Source organism: Pipistrellus hanaki, assembly GCF_964339955.1.
Source record: "Pipistrellus hanaki genome assembly, chromosome: 9".
Classification (NCBI taxonomy): domain Eukaryota; kingdom Metazoa; phylum Chordata; class Mammalia; order Chiroptera; family Vespertilionidae; genus Pipistrellus; species Pipistrellus hanaki.
In genome coordinates, this window is record NC_140511.1 from 12,277,944 (window position 1) to 12,298,336 (window position 20,393).

Genomic DNA, 20,393 nt, shown 5'->3' on the forward strand with positions numbered 1-20,393 from the left:
TTGTTCAAGAGTTTGTATTTAATGCAGCAGAAAGCCCAGTGTTTAAAATAAAGCTGGTATTAATGACTAAAAACAAAATAAAAAAAAAAACCCAAAACACAAAATAGTGCCTGTAGTTTTTGGTTTTCTTCAAGAGCAAAGGAGCCGCCTTTCCCTCTGGGTTGATTTAGGAGCAGGCTAATTTTCTCCAGGCTAATTTTCTCTACAAGCCAAGGATAGCCTAAAGAACTAGTAACTTTATCCCCCAGTTTTCAGAAATGTTTTGTTTTTATTATCTCTTTCAATCCTCAGAGCCCTTTATTCCCTTGTTCAGGAGACATGAATTGGGCATGAACAGAGTGTCAGACTCTATCCTAAATGTTGGAGTCAGGACTGTTCATAGGAAACTTCCCCGTCTCATGGGGTCGGGAGCCAGACTCTGGCGTGAGATGTTTCCCAGGTCTCCAGAGGAAGGGGAATGGGCCTCGCCAGAGGCTGTGCCTGCTTCAGATGCTGAGATTTGGGTTCTTCTGAGTTTACATTAAGATGATATTTTGGTCTTAGAGTTGGAGCAGGTGTGGGTTAAGATGTTTTGGGGGAGCTGGGACAGGGTGAGTGCATTTTGGGACAGACACGAATTTCCAGGAGCCAGAGGGTGGTGGACTGCAGAGGGTTGAATAGTGAGTCCAAGAACCCATGCCCTCCTGGAAGGTCATCGTGTCACTGAACTTGGAAATGGTGATCCGTTCAGAGGAGGTAGCACTGGGGAAGACGTGCCCTTCATCCAATATGACTAGAGTCCTTTTAAGAGGAAGAAACACAAACAGGAGAAGGCCGTGTCCAGATGAAGGCAGAGATCGCAGTGCTACCTCTGTGAGCCAAGGACTGCTGAAGACTGCCAGCAACAGCAGGAACCAGGAGGGGGCACAGACTGATTCTCCTCCCTGGGAGCCCAGAAGGAACCAACCCTGCTGGCACCTTGATTTCAGGCTCTGGCTGCAGAACTATGAGACGAATCACCTCTGTTGCTTTTCAGTCACAGTTTGTGGTGCTCTGTTGAGGCAACTCTGGGAAACTGACGCAGGGCCTTGCGCAGTAACGCACAGTGCACAGATGCCAAAGAACGGACTGGATGTGCTGCGTTATGTTTAGTTGTATCATCATCACATGGGACTAGGCATCGTTTCTTGTGTTAGATTGCCTGGGTTCAAGTCCAGGCTCCACTAGCCACCCCATTACCCTGGTAAATGACTTAACTTCTCTGCAGCCCAATTCATCCGTTTGTAGAAGCACAGACACGTAGAGCACCAATCTCCTCCAGGTGTGGGGGTTACGTGTACAAACTCGTAGAACGGGGCCTGACACAGAGCAAATGCTCACGCCCGTGGTGATTGTTCGTATGTCTCCCTGAGCGACTGTGAGGTCTATGACAGGTCCCAGGAGCCTTGTTTCACTCATGTGTGTGTCCTCCGTGCTTGCTTACCGTGGAGCCTGGCACAGACAAGAGCTTAAAGGCTGTTTGTTGAGTTGCATTGTAGTCTATTGATAATTCTATTTTTATTCAATGGGGTGGGATCCTGGGAGTAGCCCAAATGGGGGCTCTGCAGCTGAGGTCACCCTCTGAGGGCTACCTCTCCATGGGTACGCCAAAGGCAATGGCCCTGCTTCTGGGGGAGGTACGTCACCGCCAGCTCAGTGAGACGCTGCTCTCTGTGGAGCTGCCCCTACCTAGAGCCCATCATTTCTAATGGACTAAGGGAGCCGGTGCCTTTAAATTTCACAGAAAGGGAAGGAAAAGCACTTTAGTTTCAGTCTGTGTTCTCCATTAGACACCCTTCAGGTGTTAGCAATATTATGCCACAATTTCATTATCCATTAAAGCCAGGTAATAATAAGTACACAAAGGTATTTGGAGCCTATTGTTGTTAATGAAAGAGATCAATCTAATTCAGAATGTGTGTGTGGAGAGCTCCTTGGAGATGGAATAGGCCCCAAGGTTAGCCTCTAATTGCCTCTGTGATGGTAGACCCCACCAGTACTCAATTTTGCATGACCGTCTTTATGACATAGTTGGAATTTTGACGCCCAGACTCAGGCTTCATACCGAAGCCCATTTTCCTCTTCTCCTAAGCCCCTCTCCACATTCCTAATTCAGAAAGAATGGGGAAGTGGCTGCCATCTATCTAAGATCTTTCCACTGAGGGAGAGTTTCTCAAATTTGGACCATAGCTCAGGGGGATTAGCAGAGCCCGTGATTCTGGAATTACTTGAGTGACCCTGGAAAGATTTCTAGAGCTCTAAATTCATATCTCCTCTCTCTCTCTCTCTCTCTCTCTCTCTCTCTCTCTCTCTCTCTCTCCACACCCCTCCCATCCCCTGCCATTCCTCCTCCTCCTCCTTCTCCCCATCTCTCCCATTCTTGGCCTGGTGGTGCTCAGAAGGATCTTCTATCAAGTTTATGAGCTGCATTGAATAGGTATCTGAACTAACAACTCATCCTAAACTAGAAAAGAAAATCACGTCAGGAGAAAAAGATGAGGCACCTTTCTTTCCCAAATGGCCCTCCGCATTTTCCTGGAAGCTGCCTGTGAACCCCCCTTCCTGCCTGAATGAGCGTTTACTCAGTGTGCGGCTCTGTGGTTGGACTCATGTTAGTTCTCATAGTGTCCACTCTCTTCTATCCAACGTGCGTTCTTAATTTTATTCCTACCTCTTCCCCTTCTACCCTCATTCTTTTATTTTTTATCCTTTTTTTTTTTTTTTTTTTTTTTTTTTACAGAGAGAAAGGGAGGAAGATAGAGAGTTAGAAACATCGATGAGAGAAAACATTGATCAGCTGCCTCTTTCATGCCTCCTACCGAGGATGTGCCCGCAACCAAGGCACATGCCCTTGATCGGAACTGAACCCGAGTCCTTTCAGTCCCCAGGCCGATGCTCTATCCTCTTAGCCAAACCGGCCAAGGCTACCCTCATTCTTTAAAAAACAAAAACAAAAATGCCAGCATACAGACACCGACTGCTGGCCCTGCTGTTTCTGGGAACTAGCACCTCCGAGGGGTATTGGAAGAAACCCTCCCTCCAGGGGCTGCTGGCTCCGGCGGCACTGGCTGCTCGCAGACACCCTCGTAGGTAGGGGGGCTGTGCTCGGGACCCCAGGGCTGCAGCCCCATGCCAGGCTTCGGCAGTACGTGCCCCATGGCTGGCAGATACGATTGCACATTAGCTGGAACTAGGGGGGCAGCCAGAACATTGGATTTGGTTTCGATGGCAGCAGTGTACCTCAGGCCCAGGTGGCAGACAACGTATTTGGAACAGATAGATCATTGTAGCTCCTGCCTGCCCACCTGTCCCCAACCCCCTGCTGTCTCAGCCTGGACTGGGACTCAGCAGGTGATCAGATTCAGAGGGAGGTGACTCTGCCCAATGTCTGAATGGAACCGGGCTCCAAATGTCTTGTCATTGGCCACGGGTGCTGAAGGACACATGCCTCAGCCGCTGAACTCAGAGTAGGATGTGTGGGATGAAGTCAGGGCAGCTGAGCCCAGCCACGGTGCACAGAGCAGGACTGGGGAAGCAGGGAGGCTGGCAGCAGTCAACGAAGACAGGATTGGGAAAGCCACCAAATATCTTCAAGCTCCCGAGTCTAACTCCCTGCCCAGCCAAATGTGATCTGTGAGTCTGCTCAGGATTCTTGCCCCCGTCTGTTCTGGAGGGTCAGGTGGCCGCCAGCCCTGCTGGATCACCCACCTTAGGCCCCGGGCAAAGGGCCCAGGGAAGAGCTCTCGGAGCCGGAAACCTTATCTCTGCCTGCCTTCGCCACGCCCGTCACAGACCCTGTGAGTGGAGAACCAAGTGCTGGGAGCCACAGGCCCAGAAGCTTCCCGTAGGCAGTCTTTCTCCCCAGCTGGGCAGCGTAGTACACACAGTCCTCAGCCACCGTCGAGATGACAGGTTAGTACTGAGGGCGAAGGGTGGCATGTGTCTACCAACAATGGCCGCCTATGCAGAGAGTGTGTGCGTGTACCTGCCCATTTCTGCTTCCCCCCCTCTCCGTGCAGTGCAGGTAATGGCGTGTGCAGCGTTCTCGGGGTGCTTGGTAGGTGACTGTGCCCCACCTTGCATGTGCTGCTCCCTCACATTTCCCTTTAATGCTCTCCATTATTCGGCTGCATTAATAATGTTTGCGGGCTGATATCTTTAAAATTAATGAGGTGTTTACTCTGAGCCAAGAAACTCATTGAAATTTAAAAAGCTCTCTTTTCTCCACTCCCTTCCCCTCACTTAAAAAAAAAAAAAAAAAAAAAAAAAAAAAAGTGGACAAACAAGCCACAATACAGGCTTTGCTAAAAACCAAGCAAAATAGGCCAGAACCCAGACCCACCACTAGGAAGATATAAGTGGCTATCAGCTAGTGCCCAGGGGGACACAGGGGCCAGGGTCACACAGCAGCTGTCTCTCAGGGGTTCTCACTTAACGAGAGCCTTCCTGGGGAGCTGCATGCACCTTTTCTCCAATGCAGTGGCGTCTGTGCCCACAATGACACAGCCTTTCACAGCCGCTACACCTTAACATGCAATTATCCATTGTAACCATAGCACCTTAGTCTAGTCTCAACCTTCCTTCTTACTCAAAAACCTTATTTTCAGGACAATTCATCTTGTGTATCCTGGTCTGCCTGTAGTCTCTGTTTTTCAATGGAATTCCTTTCCTGACATAAAGGATGCCCCCTCCTACCACTCCCCACACTGCCGCCACCACTGGCAGACTTTGTGCAGGAAAGCAGAGCTGCGTGCTAGTGCTGTGAGTCTGTGGGCTGCAGGAACCTGCTTTTGCTCACATCCAGGGTGGTTGGCCAGGAGGGCCGGGAAAGGGAGAATGGCTCTCGGGAGTGCAGAGCAGTGGGCTTCACTGTCCTGCGCTCCACCCCCAACCCCTAGCCCCCAGCCCCCAGCCCTGCAGGACAAATCCTCTGTGAACAAGGCCGCCCAGAGCATCTGGGTGGCACGTCTGAGCAGTTGGGGTTTGCATCACAGCCTTTTAGGGCAGTTGTTCTCTCTGATCCGGAAACCACCAGCGGTACCTGCGGATCCTGCCGGTGATTTGTTAGCTAATCCCTCCAGATACCCAAGTTAATAATATGGTAATTTTATGCACCTGCATCTGGAATTAATTAATAATTTACTAAACTGGAAACAGGACAATAGCGCTGAAGAGACACGTTCTCCTGAGGTGCTGCTGTTGTGCGTGGGTTCTCTTTGGTTCCCCTCCGTAGGGATTGTAGGTGCCAGCGTTGGTGTGAACTAAAGGCCTGAGTTCCTGCTGTGGCAGCTCACGTGTCTGGTGTCTGAAAACCATTCCCTCTATATTCACGGGTGGAACAGCTCCCGCCGGAGTCCAGGGCCGGGGCCTGCACCTCTGGCCTCTGAAATGCTGAAGGCAAGTGGACGTCCAGAGTCGGCTGTTCCCGAGTGATAGTGAGTGAGAATAAGCAATGGAGGAGAGAAGGCCAAAGAGGGCAGAGAAGTGGGCAGCGGCGACGGGAAGGGCAAGGACCTACGTGAAACTGAAGCTGCGCAAAATCTCCGGAGCTGCTCCGCAGGGTGCTGTAGGCGGAGGACACAGAGAGGAGTTCCCACTCGCTGTCATTGGAGAACGCCTGTTTGTCATGCTTGACGTCCTCTCTGCTCCGCAGGAAGGCCAGGTCTACATCTTCCACTAGAAATCACAGGAGCAACGGCGCCAACATAAAACCAGTCCTCTCACTCCTGCCCGCCGGGTACAGCCTCATGGAGGTGGAGTTCCATACAACCATTTGAATTAGGGGTAAAGGGGTGGGAATAAAGTCTTTCTAGCCATGGAAAAAACAACTATGGGTGTAGGGTTTGGGTTCCACTATCCATAGAATGATGGAGCTGCCCCTGTGACTGCTATAAGATCCCCAATGGCTGTAGAGGCCGGATAGTGTATTCCTACACAAAAAGCAGATGCTGAAACCAGTTTGGCTCAGTGGATAGAGCGTTGGCCTGCGGACTGAAAGGTCCCGGGTTTGATTCCGGTCAAGGGCATGTGCCTTGGTTGCGGGCACGTCCCCAGGGTGTGTGTGCAGGAGGCAGCTGATCAATGTTTCTCTCTCATCGATGTTTCTTTTCTTTTTTTTTTTTTTTAAATATATTTTATTGATTTTATACAGAGAGGAAGGGAGAGAGATAAAGAATTAGAAACATCGATGAGAGAGAGTCATCGATCAGCTGCCTCTTGCACACCCCCTTCTGGGGATGTGCCCGCAACCAAGGTACATGCCCTTGACCGGAATCGAACCCGGGACCCTTCAGTCCCCAAGCCGACGCTCTATCCATTGAGCCAAACCGGTCCCAGCTCTCATCGATGTTTCTAACTCTCTATCCCTTTCTCTTCCTCTCTGTGAAAAATCAATAAAATATATATATATTTTTAAAAAGTGGCGATTGGGCTGTGCATCTGGCCACAGCACTGCACTTGGTCTGAATTACAGCATGAGCCAACTAATGGCAAGAAATTTAGGTTTACAAAAGGTTAATTATGTGCAAGAATAAGAGTAGCATAATATAATCACACCTGTGTGTGCCAACCACCCAGCACAGGCTGTGCCTCTAGCAGGCTGTGCCTCTCCCAGCTTACCTGTGTGCAGAATGCTATTGAAGGTTAGGCTGCAATTCTGGATGTCAAATGGGAAAGCGTATGTCTCTAAACTGCAGGCAGAGACCACCTGGATGGACTTGGAGTTCTTAATGGTCCCGGATGAGTTCACATACACATAGGGAAGGTCGGGTAGTCTGTCAAGGTCCACACTGTATGAAACACCAGAGGATTCGTTGTTAGAGAGCTTTAGCCGATGCACAGAACTGATTATGAGATGGTAGAGACTGCGACACCCAGGACTAACCCAGAAGCGCAAAGACAGGGTCACCTTTCCCCGAGACGATTCACTCTAAGCAAAGATGGACTCAGCAATGACACCTCGTAAATGAACTCACTTGCTACTGTTACAATACAAACACAACCCATGAGCAACCTCAAGCATTAGTAACCAAATCTGTATCTTAAGTGATGTCAACCTATGGTGGTACGTTTAACCTGAATACTCCCAACAATATGTTGGTCTTTAAGTTGAGAAACAAAAAATAGCAACAATGAGTGAACGGAAGCAGAAGCTATCCTGAATATTCTAAGCCGTCTAAACCCCACAGAAATATAGCCAATGCACTTACAACTCGTTAATGATGATATCAGGGGCCCAGATGGCACTTAGAGGTAGGGAGATCTGGCTAATGTCATCAAACATGCTGGAGTTCCATGATAAAAACTCATCATCCCAAACCTGTTAGGAGTAGCCAGAAAGGAAACTTATCAAAAAGAGGCAATATCAACCTTACCAAAGAACTGAAAAGAGATTTGGAGAAATAGCCTAACTGATCAGCCCGTTGGTACTGTCAGGATAGAGGACTTCCCATCCAACCCCAAAAGATGTAGCCTCAACCAGGAAACATGGCCTACATGTACCTGGATCCTAACTAATTAGGTTTGCTGCAGATCTAAGGAACTATAAACACAAAGATAAAGTCCAATCCTCAGGGTAGTAATATGTTTCAACAGATCAAGGGCAGCATGCACAGAAGGAAGCAGTCCTTTACCTCAATGTACCAGACATTAGTCTTTAACTTTTGGTTCTGTGCATCCTGCAAAGCACAAAGAAAATATACACCAAACATTAGCATGTCAGCAAGTCAAAGCCCAACTCGACAATATGACAATTCCGAGGAAGGAAATCAAATGTAAATTAATAGTGCTGGTTTTAGAAACATTATCTTGACTCTTTAAGATGGGAATATTTTCAGTTCCCTGTTTATTACGTACACCTGTCACTGTGAGCTTTACTATATTATCTGTGACAAAATGGCACTTTGACTGCACTTGACATCTTGAATGATTTGCTAATCTCTCTCCCACTCTAATTAGTTGCTCTGCCATTAATCAGACTAAAAAATGATATTTACTTGTGGCAAATTCTGGGCTAAAAGGATGAGACCCAGCTTTTATTTATAATCAAGATATTATTCATGTCTTTCAATGCCTGTTATCTCAGCCACTATTGGCAGCCATTCCTCAGTTACCTTATGTTTGGATTTCCATTCTTATAAATAGACTAAATGAGGATATGTAAATGAGGTATATTTTGATGATATAAATAGATGTGATGTCCCATGTCTGCAATGAGTCAGTGATTTTTTAATAGACCCCCAAAAAGAACAAACAAAATAAAACCTCCTTACTAATTTTTAAATCTAATCTAGTAAAGAACATTCTAAAACTACTATGTCCTTAGAGATTTAAAATTTTTATACCATATAAAAATTAACTTGAGATTAATCATAAATCTTAATTTAAGAGTGAAAATTTATTAAACCTTTAAAGAAAACACAGGAGTAAGTCTTCCATGACTCTGAATTAGGTAATGGCTTCTTAGCTATGACACCACAAGAACAAGCAACAAAAGAAAAAAACAAATGAGACTTTATCAAAATTAAAAGCTTTTGCATTATAAAGGACATCATCAAGAAGTAAAAAGGCAGCTCACAGAATGGAAGAAAATATTTGAAAATATCTAGTAATAGCCTTGTATCTAGAATATATAAATAACTCATAACTCAACAACAACAAAACAGACAACCCAAATTAAAGATAGACAAAGTGCCTAAGCAATCTTGAGAAAGAAAAATAAAGCTGGAGGCATCATGCTCCCTGATTTCAAACTATATTACAAAGCTATGGTAATTAAAACAGTATGGTATTGGCATCTATCAATGGAACAGAATAGGGGGCCCAGAAATAAACCCACACAAATATGATTAATGAATTTATAACGAAGGAGCCAAGAATATACTGTGGGGGAAGGATAGGCTCTTCAATAAATGGCATTGGAGAAATTGGACAGCCACATACAAAAGAATGAAACTGGGTCACTATCTTACCCCAGTCACAAAAATTAACTCAAAATGGATTAAAGAATGTAAGACCCAAAACAATAAAACTCCTGAAGAAAATATAGGTAGTAAGGTCCTTGAAATAGTTCTTAGCAATGATTTTTTTAAATCTGACACCCAAAGCAAAAGCAACAAAAGCAAAAATAAACAAGTGGGACAGGACTACATAAAAATTAAAAGCTTTTATACAGCAAAGAAACCCATCAACAAACTGAAAAGACAACCTACTGAATGAGAGAACATAATTGCTAAATATATATCTGATAAGGGTTATATATCCATATAGAGAACATTTATAACTCAATAACAAAAAATTATCTAATTAAAAATGGGCAGAGGATCTGCATAAACATTTTTTTTTCAAAGAAGACACACATAGGCACATGAAAAAATGGTCAACATCATTAATCATCAGGTAAATGTAAATCAAAACCACAATGAAATATCACCTCACACCTGTTAGAATTGTTATTATCAAAAGACAAGATATAATAAGTGTTGACAAGGGTGTTTTGAAAAGGGAACCAACCCTTGTACACTGTTGGTGGGACTGCAGATTGATGCTACTACTATGCAAAACTGAATGGACTTTCCTCAAAAATTAAAAATCTAAACTACCATATGGTCCAGCAATTCCACTTCTGGGTATTTATTCAAAAAAAGTGAATACATTAATTTAAAAATATATGTGCACCCCATGTTTATTGCAGCATTTATTTACAAGACCCAATTTGTGAAAATAGCCTAAGTGCTAACCAATGGATGAATGGATAAAAAAATGTGTCACATATATAATGGAATATTATCCCACCATAAAAGAGTAGAATGCCATTTGCAACAACATGGATGAACCTTGAGTGTATTATGCTAAGTTATAAATTAGACAGAGAAAGACAAATACCATATGATGTCTCTCATATGTGGAACCTAAAAATAAAAAACAGCAACAACAAAATCCAAGTTTATAGGTAAAGAGAACAGATTGGTGGTTCCAAGAGGTAGAAAGTGGGGGGTATTTGGTTTTGGGGGGTTATTTTAGTTTTATTAAATTAAAATGTAAAATATTTTTAAAAGAAAACAAAAGAACAACTTGTAAGTGCTTTGGCAAGCACTATAAGTCTTAGAGATTATAAGCAGCTACTTACAATACAACATTAGCTTTTCAAATGATAATCAAATTTGACCATAAACAATATAACAATTTGAAGAGAAAGCTTTGTAGTAAAAATAATCTGAAATGTTGTATTTCATTAGAAATTTTCAATATTCAAAATAAAGCATACAAAAGGACATCTACAAAGGCTTTAAGGCTATGTGCTTTATGTAATATTTATTGACTTCATGGTTAAATATACAATTCCAATTGATTTCTTTTTAACTGTAAGGACAAAATGTAATTTCTCTATGAGAAAATATATTACAGGAAAAAAATGACCAAAGGACTGAATAGACATTTCTCCAAAGAATATATGTAGTCATACGCTGATAATAACTAGGTAATTTCTGAGAAATGTGTCATTAGGTGGTTTTATCATAGTGCAAGCATCATAGAGTGCACTTACACAAACGTAAATGGTATAGCCTACTACACACCTAGGCTTATGATATAGGCTATTGATCCTAGACTACAGCCTGTCCAGCATGTTACTATACAAAATAACAGGGGAATAAATCAAGCACCAGAGGAAATGATGCAATCAATTGCAGTAACATGAGATGCATGTGGCTCTGCCAGTATAACACAGCACACTGTTTCACTGTAAATTTTTTTTATAAGTAGAAAGAGTATACTTTAAAATAAAAATAAAAATATATATAGTAAATACACAAACCAGTAACATAGTTGTTTATTATCATTATCAAGTATTATGTATTGTACATAGAGTATGTGCTATACATTTATATGATTCAGTGCAGTAGGTTTATTTATACCAGCATCATCACAGACACGTGAGTCATGGGTTGTGCTATGATATTACTAGGACATAAAACTATGGGGAGGGAGGGGATGTGTGGGAGGGAGGGAGGGGGGCAATAAAAAAAAAAAATCAAGAAAATATGTAAAAAATAAATAAATAAATAAATAAATAAATTAAAAAAAAAAAAAAAAAAGAAAATTTTCAGCTCCTAGTATAATCTTATGGGACCACCACCATCCATCATTGACCAAAACATTGTTATGCAACACGTGACTATATAAATGGTTAATAGGCAGGGGAAAAGATGACCAACGTCACTACTATAGACCAACTGTGTCCTTCCAAAATTCCTATGACTCTTTGGAGACAGGGCTTTTAGGAGGTAATTGAGGTTAAATAAGGTCATAGGATAAGGCCCTACTCCAATAAGACTGGTAGCTTTAGAAGAAGAGAAAGAGAGGAAGATCTCTCTCTTTCCGCCATGTGAGGACACAGTGATAAAGTAGTCATCTACAAGCCAGGAAGACAACTCTAACCAGTAACAAAGTTGGGTAGAATTTTGATCTTGGGACTTCCAAACCTCCTGTTGTTTAAGCCACCCCATCTATGATATTTGTCACAGCAGTCTGATTGGCTAATACAATTACTAATCATTAGGGAAACGTAAATAAGGGTCACAATGAAATTCACACTTATTAGGATGGTTACTGTTTTTTAAAAGAAGAAAACAAGTGTTGGTAAGGATGTGAAGAAATTGGAATCGTGTTCACTATTGGAGGGAATATAAAGTTGCTATAGAAAATAATGTGGCAGTTCCTAAAAGAAAATATAAATAAAATTACCATGTGGTCCATCAATTTAACTCCTCAGTAAATATCCAAAAAGAATTGAAAGCAGGGACTTGGATGAATATTTATATACCCACATTCATAGCAGCATACTCATAACAACTAAAGCATGGAAGTGCCCCAACGTCCATTAACAAATAAATAGATAAACAAAATGTGGTATGCAAAATATTAATGTGACTTTAAAAAGGAAGAACATACTGGCACATACTTCAACATATATGAACCTTGAGATTTTGCTAAATGATATAAGCCAGTCACAAAAGGACAAATACCATATGATTCAACTTATATGAAGTACCTAGAGTACTCAAATTTTTTGTGACAGAAAGTAGAATAGTAATTGCCAGGTGCTGGAGAAAAAGGGAATAGAAAGTTAGTCTTTGTTGGGCATAGAGTTTTAGTGTTGCAATATGAAAAGAATTCTGGAGATTCATGGTGGTGATGGTTGCACAACAATAAGAATGTAATCAATATCATTAAACTGTACACTTAAAATGGCTAAGATGGCAACTTTTATGTTATGTGTATTTTATCCAAGTAAAAATAGTAATTTGAAAAATGAGCAAAGGACTTCAATAGATATTTCTCCAAAGGGAATAGACAAATGATTGAAGAACACATGAAAAGATATTTGATGTCATTCGTCTTTAGGGAAATGCAAATCAAAACCATAATGAGATACCATTTCACCCCACTAGGATGGCTAAAATAAAAAAGCCAGAAAAAAAACAAGCGTTGGCATGAATGTAGAGAAATTGAAGCCCTTATACATTGCTAGTAGGTTTATAAAACGGTGCACTACTTTGAGAAAAGTCTGATAGTTCATGTTAACCATAGTTATAACCCATCAATTCCATTCTTTTCTTTTTTTTTAATATATTTTATTGACTTTTCACAGAGAGGAAAAGAGAGGGATAAAGAGTTTAGAAACATGGATGAGAGAGAATCATCAACCAGCTGCCTCCTGCACACCCTCCACTGGGGATGTGCCCGCAACCAAGGTACATGCCCTTGAGCGGAATCGAACCCAGGACCCTTGAGTCTGCAGGCCGATGCTCTATCCACTGAGCCAAACCGGTTTCGGCTCAATTCCATTCTTAAGTATATAACCAAGAGAATGAAAACCTAAGTCTACACAAAAGAACTGTACAGGAATGTTCATAGCAACATTATTCATGACATTCAAAAATGGGAATCACCCAAGTGTCCATCAACTGATAAATGGATAAATAAATTGTGTTATATCTATACAATAGAATAGTATTCAGCAAGAGAAAGTAATGAAATACTTATACATGCTACAACATGGATGAACCTTGAAGACATATGTTAAGGACTTTTGGTCAAGATGGCAGCAGAGGTAAATGTGGTATTCAAATCTTCCCACAATGACAACTAAACTATAGAAAAACCATAATTCAGAAATGCCTAAAATCTAGCTGAACAGAAGTCTTACAACTAAAGATACAAAGAAGAAACCATGTGGAGACTGGTGAGAGGCGTAGAGACGCAGAATGGGCAGGTTCCACATCCATCTGTGGCAGATAAAAATTGAAAGAGATAGCTCAGCTGCAAAAGTCCCTCTAGTGGAGGAAGGGGTCCCACTCTGACACCAGGTGCCCGAGCCTAGGGTTCCAGAGCCAGGATGAGAAGTCCCCATGACTTCTGACTATAAAACCAGTTGGGATTATGGCTGAGGGAGGCAGAGTTCTTCTGGAGTCCCAGGCATTCCGCTTAAAGGGCCTTACTCATACTGACTTGTTCTAAGCTGCAGTACTGGGGCAGCAGCTACAAAGGAACAGGAACATATGGGGAGGAACTGGATTGTCTAGCATCAAGGTAAGAGCTGAAGGGGTAGTTTTCTCCCAGGAAGAAGTACTGGCAAAAACCATTGTTCTTTTTCTGAGGTGGGTGCCAAATCTTAGTCTTCATCAACCTGGTTATCACTGTTCACCCTGCCTTGGTGATTTCATGAGATACCTCACCCACCCTTATCCACTAACTTGCAGGCCTATCCAAGCTGGTTCCTGAGACTTTACCATACAAATGGTCTGTCTTAGCTTATGTTTCAGACTTTCCTAAAATCTCTCAAACAAGCAGCATCTGGCCTCAGTGTGCCACATACTTCTTTTAATGTGGCCCAGGCCCAGCACTGGCAGCAGCCAGCATTGGTCACAGTGTAGCCTCTCCTGGGCACCTCTGAGCCCACCACAAGTAGCAGCCATCTGCAGATTGCTTTGTAACTTTTGCCAGGTGGTCCTAGGCAGTGGCAGACCTTGACCTGCACCTCCTGAGAGGCTCCAGAACCACCTCCACAGTGACACATTCAAGGAGCAAATTCAGTGAGCACCAGAGTCCCACTGCTCTGGGGAGTGGTCCTCTGCACAGCTGGTGGCGGCCAGTCCTTGCAGCTGATTGATCTGGGGTAAATCCCTACCTTTGATGTGCCAAAAGCAATTAAGGCTCAACTACAACAGAAAGCTGAACACAGCCCACACAAGGGCCATGCCTTGAGTGTCCAGCGTGGGTGGTAGGGGAGGCTGTACCACTGAGTCCAACAGAACACCTACTACATAAGGCCACTCTCACAAGCCTGGGAGACACAGCAGCTCTACCTAATCCACAAAGAGGCTGCCAAATTGAGGAGTCAAAGAAACATGTCCCAAAGGAAAGAACAGAACAAAAGTTCAGAAAAATAACTAAACAAAATGGAGACAAACTATCTACCAGATGCAGAGTTCAAAAACACTGGTTATAGCCGAAACCGGTTTGGCTCAGTGGTAGAGAATCGGTCTGTGGACTGAAAGGTCCCAGGTTCGATTCCAGTCAAGGGCATGTACATTGGTTGCGTGCACATCCCCAGTAGGGGGTGTGCAAGAGGCAGCTGGTCGATGTTTCTTTCTCATCGACGTTTCAAGCTCTCTATCCCTCTCTCCTCTCTGTAAAAAAAAATCAATAAAATATATATATTTAAAAATCTTTAAAAAAAACCACACTGGTTATAAGGATGCTCCATGAATTTAGGGAAGCATAGATGAACTTAGTGAGTACATTAACAAAGAGATAGGAAACATAAAAACAAAACTAGAAAACAAAAAAGGAACCAGTCAGAAAGGAAGAGTCATTAACTGAAAGGAAGAATCCATTACAGGGAATCAACAGTGGAGTAGATGAAACATAGGATCAAATGAGAGATTTAGAAGATAAGAAAGCAGAAAACATTCAATCAGAACAGCACAAAGAAAAAAAGGGTATTAAAAAATGAGTATAGTATAAGAAGCCTCTGGAACAACTTGAAGTGAACCAAAATTCACCAGAAGGAGAAGAGAGAGCAAGAAATTGAAAATCTATGCAATAATAATAATAATAATGAAAAATTTCCCTAACTTAGTGAAGGAAATAGACATACAAGTTCAGGAAGTCAGAGTGTCCCAAACAAGTTGAAGCCAAAGAGGCCCACATGAAGACACATCAAAATTAAAATGCCAAAAGTTAAAGACAAAGAGAGAAAAGCAATTAGTTACCTACAAGGGAGCACCCATGAGACTGTCAGCTAATTTATCAACAGAAACTTTACAGGCCAGAAGGAATTGGCATGAAATATTCACAGTGATAAAAAGCAAGGACCTACAACTTAGAATACTCTACCCAGAAAAGCTATCATTGAAGGATATATAAAGACCTTCCCAGACAAGAAAAGGCTAAAGGAGTTCATCACTACCAAACTAGTATTTTAAGAAATGTTAAAGGGTCTTCTTTAAGATAAGAAGAGATGTGGGGATGGGTGAAAATATGAAAGGATTAAGAAATATAAATTGGAAGTTACAGAATAGTTACAGTGATGAAAATATGATAGGAAATATAGTCAATAATATTGTAATAACTATGTATGGTGCCAGATTGGTACTAGATTTATCAAGGTGATAACTTAATAAGCTATATAATGTCTAATCACTGGGTTGTACATCTGAAACTAATATAATACTATATGTCAACTGTAATTTTAAAAAAATTTTAAGTAAAAAAAAGACATATGCTAAGTGAAAAAAGTCAGTCATTGTATGATGATTGTATGATTCCATTTACATAAAATGTCTAAGATAGGCAAATCTATAGAGACAGAAAGTAGATTAGTATTTGCCTAGGGCTTGTGGGGGTGGGGCATGGGATGTGACTGAAGTGGTGAAATATTCTGAAATTAGTGGTGATGGTTGGATAACTTTGAAAATACTAAAAACCTCTAAATTGTTAAGCTGCTATTTTAAAATGGTATTAATAAAGAAAAAGGAAAGCATTTTGAAGACATTTTCAGGGAAGTTATAGGTAAAAAGGCTGATACAAACTATTAATGAGATTGCCTTGAACTCATATTTTCCATGTATAATAGAACCAAAAAAAAGAGAAAGAAATAGAAAATTCAAGATGTTAAATAAAATGCTTAAAACATGTCCCTTGATAATTTAGGTTCAGAACTGAGGAGTTATTCAGGTAACCTTTGTATTTATGAAATACTTAGTAAAATATCAAATTTTAATGAAATAATAGAGTTTGGGGGGCTGATGGCATAAAGCAAATAACTCAATTTTCCTCGTAGAACAGGATATATTAAACAAATTTCCTCCTAGAACAGGATATACCGTATTTTTCGGACCATAACACTCACTTTTTTCCCCCCAGAAGTGGGGGGAAAAAGTCCCTGCGTCTTATGGTCCAAATATAGCCTACACATATACTGTAAAAAAAAAGTTTTTTTACTTGCCCGGCTCTGTGTGGTCTCTGTGTGCTTGCACGGCTCTGTGTGCTTGCTGCAGCCACTGTCCATTCCTCCGTGCCCAGAGTGTCTGCCCCGCTCTGTAAACCCCGAGTGGTAGAGGAGTTCCCATGAATGGTAGTCAGCCTCCATGCCCTCGCTGCAGCCATATCTCCATGTCAGCCCAGGTGCGGTGTACGGTAACTGCGTAATCCAAACCGTAATCATCGCCTGTACCCCTTGCTGGCCCATACTCCGTGCCCGGAAGAATGCCGCGTCTATTCCCCCAATCATTCCTCTCCGCCCTCTGTTGCCGTGCTTGACTACTGGGTAGGCGTACTGTAGATCTCAGCAGAACCTTTACCATAAATCTTCAACTTTATTCTAATTTATTACTGAAGTCTCTCGTTATTGTGTTTTACAGTACATTTTGTCTTTTGCTGACTGTATTTGTTAATAATGGTTCTAAATGGTTCTAAATGCTGCTGTTTACTTTACAGGGTTGATTACATGTGTTTATGACTGTGATGTTGGGTTTTAATGCACATAAAATATTTTAGGACACTATTTGTTTCAGAATCTTTTTTTCTTCATTTCCCTTCTCTAAAAACTGGTGCATCTTATGGTCCGGTGCATCTTATGGTCCGAAAAATATGGCATTAAACAAATTGTCCAGTCAATTATCCAAAAACATGAAAAGTGTATAAATTTTGTACACAGGTCAAGACCACTACTCTCTTCAGTCTACGTTTGGTGGGGGGTAGAGAGATACCATTGCTGTTTAGTCCATGCAGGTGGCGTCCCTGGAATTGTGCAGTACACAGGCTATACAGACACACACAGGAGGCATCGTTTGGAAGAGAAACAATGAACTTTTTAGATTAAAGCTTCCTCTTTTTTGCAATCAAGATAGCAGGTTGCTAATAAATAAGCATTTTTAGGCACCTTGAGAAAGAAGAAATGATTGTGAGCAAATATGGAGTGGCCCTGTTTTAGGGGCTTGACAAGGACTGGTCTGAGCGAACTTACTGTACAGAATTTTTTGGACTTCCAAATGGATACTTGGAAAAGGCCGGTTTTAAAGTAGTATACAAAGTGGGGGGGAGCCGAAGCCGGTTTGGCTCAGTGGTAGAGCGTCGGTCTGCGGACTGAAAGGTCCCGAGTTCGATTCCGGTCAAGGGCATGTACATTGGTTGTGGGCACATCCCCGGTAGGGGATGTGCAAGAGACAGCTGGTAGATGTTTCTCTCTCATCGACGTTTCTAGCTCTCTATCTCTCTCCCTTCCTCTCTGTAAAAAATCAATAAAATATATTTTAAAAAAAACAAAAATAAAAACAAAGATGGGGGGAAACTGAATTCATGAGGTTTTCCACAAGGAACAGCTTGGAGGAGAAACAGAGGGGACTCCCGCCCAGCCAAGCTCAGCAAGGCAGGAGGCCTTGGAATTAAAAATAAAAGGCCCTCTGTTGAGAGCTCAAGGTTGAGCGACTCCACTTCCTTCGAGTCTTACCAGCTGAGAGACCCTGAAATTAGCCATGTCTCACCCAGGAAATCACAAAAGCCTCTAGGCTTTGTTGCAATCAACAAGGGTTCCAGGGGGAAAAACAAGTCCAAGTGCAGTTCATTTTACTGGGAAATACAGCTGTTAACTACTCTTTTACCACAAACACAGTGTACATCTAGGACATGTCTTCAGCAGTTTGTCACTGCCATGCCAAGTCAGGAATCTCGTTGACCCAGTCATGCAGCTGGGAGAAGGTCTCTGTGTTTCAATGTCTATTTTCACTTTGTTTTTATTTTTGGTTGATTCTTATGAAGTACTATATTGAAGCCTTAGCTCATTTTTCTCTTCTTACCCATTGCTTTGTCATATTCTATGTAAAACTAGAGTCCAGAATTTCTTTTCTAACATCTTATGGGGGGGTGTGGGAGGATTCGTCATTCAGCCCTAAAGAACACAATGTCAAAAAGGAGTCTGAGGCTGAAACTGAAATCTTTTTTGTCAAAGGAAATAAGTTTCTCAATGCCAGCTGGTGAACATAATTGGTTCTCTAGTGGCATTATTCACAGCTTTCCCCTCTGTGTGTGTGTCTCTCTCTTTCTCTTTAGATAACTTCCATCTTGCTTGTTAAAAGCAGAGGATATTTCAGAGAATTGGAATTCATTAGTCTTCCTAACAGAGGGAGTCTATTTAGATCTAAATTGGTGGTTAGCAAATATATAGATAATTCCCGCACATTCTTATTTATCTTTCCCAGTCCCGAAGACTATAGAAACAGATGCCTCAGCGTCTGGCCGGGAGGCTCTACCCAGTGTACTGGAATACAAAGGTATCTGCGATTCTGATTGACAAAACTCTACAGAAACAAATGGAAACTTTTCACTGTTGAGTAGATTATCTCTATAATCAGATTTCCCTAAGGTACTCATAATACCCAGAAATTCTAAGATGACTGTAGTCTTTCAGAGAAACAGAACGAGAGGCAGAACATTATAATGAAAGCGAGGTGTTGTGATGAAAGCTGGGCTGGAAGCTCTTTCTCCAAACGAAAGTTGCCAGCAGTTCAGCTGCCAGCAGATGCATCCAACAAGTTATCTGTTCATGCTGGGAGTGTCCTTGTCTGAGCAGGATCTGTGAGTGATCTGATCAAGTTCTTCAAACCTGGCCTTGCCTCTGGAATGAACTTTAGGTTTAGCCCAACTGAACATCATAAAGTCATTTGCAAAACATCCTATATAATAAAAGGGTAACATGCAAATCGACCAAAAGACAGAGCGACCAGGGAGCAGATGCTCAACACAGGAGCTGCCCCCTGGTGGTCAGTGCACTTCCACAAAAGGGGGGGGGGTCAGGGGGGTTAGAGGGGAGGCGGTGCGCGGGAGGTGGGGGTCGCACAGAAGGACACCACTCAGCCAGAAGCCGGGCTTGCCAGTGGGCTCAGGACTGGCAAGCGCACCTGCAGTGGCAGGAGCTGGCTCCTCGGCTGGTGAACATCCCCCAAGGAACCCTGTACTGCGAGAGGGCACAGGCCTGGCTGAGGGACCCCCCACCAGTGTACAAATGTTGTGCACCGGGCCTCAAGTATTAGTCATAAAAGCAATCCTAGAATTTGTATTTATATGTTGTAATTAATTAGTTTGTTAGGCAAATTTCTATCCACTATCTTTGAAGTGAGATATATTGTACTTCCCAGCAGGTGTGGCTCAGTGGTTGAGCATCAACCTATGAACATGGAGGTCAGTAATTCCTTCTCATCATTGATGTTTCTATCTCTCTCTCCCTGGCCCTTCCTCTCTGAAATCAATAAAAATATATTTAAATTTTTAAAAAGGTATAATGTTGTATAATGGGGGAAATATGAGTAAGAAAGTCCTTCCCTCAAGTAGCTTATTAATAAATTAGGGTATGGGACATTGTAACAACTATATGCATTGAGAAATATAGAGACTTCAGTGGATTTAAAGAAAGGAGACACTGCTGTCAGCTTGGATAACTGAGGGGAAATTACACTAGGAGCTAAGATTTGAAGGACTATACTCTTTTGCAGTTGGAGAATGAAAAGGAAGACATTTCATGGAGAAAATAGCAGAATGAATGGCATACAAACAGGAAACAACAAGGGGTTCAGTTGCAATGTACCCCTGAGCACATGTAGATGATAAAGTTAAGATAGGGATAAAAATAGAGGAATGGGAGCCCTACTTGGTTTAGCCCAGCGGATAGAGCATCGACCTGCGGACTGAAGGGTCGATGCTCTATCTGCTCTATGCCCTTGAATGCAGTCAAGGATACATGCCCAGGTGGCAGGCTCGATCCCCAATGGGGGACCTGCAGGAGGCAGTCAATCAATGATTCTCTCTCATCATTGATG

The 20,393-nt window shown here is 42.3% G+C and overlaps 1 protein-coding gene across 1 annotated transcript in view; it reads right to left on the reverse strand.

The window, feature by feature from the left end:
- Nucleotides 1-20,393, reverse strand: part of HTR3B (5-hydroxytryptamine receptor 3B) — a gene marked incomplete at both ends in the record, with an annotated part of 38,631 nt that overhangs the window by 4,965 nt on the left and 13,273 nt on the right. The window contains 4 exons of the mRNA XM_084893909.1: nucleotides 5,537-5,694; nucleotides 6,637-6,806; nucleotides 7,227-7,336; nucleotides 7,650-7,694. Coding sequence (XP_084750035.1) covers nucleotides 5,537-5,694; nucleotides 6,637-6,806; nucleotides 7,227-7,336; nucleotides 7,650-7,694 — 483 coding nt within the window. The remainder of the gene's footprint in view (nucleotides 1-5,536; nucleotides 5,695-6,636; nucleotides 6,807-7,226; nucleotides 7,337-7,649; nucleotides 7,695-20,393) is intronic.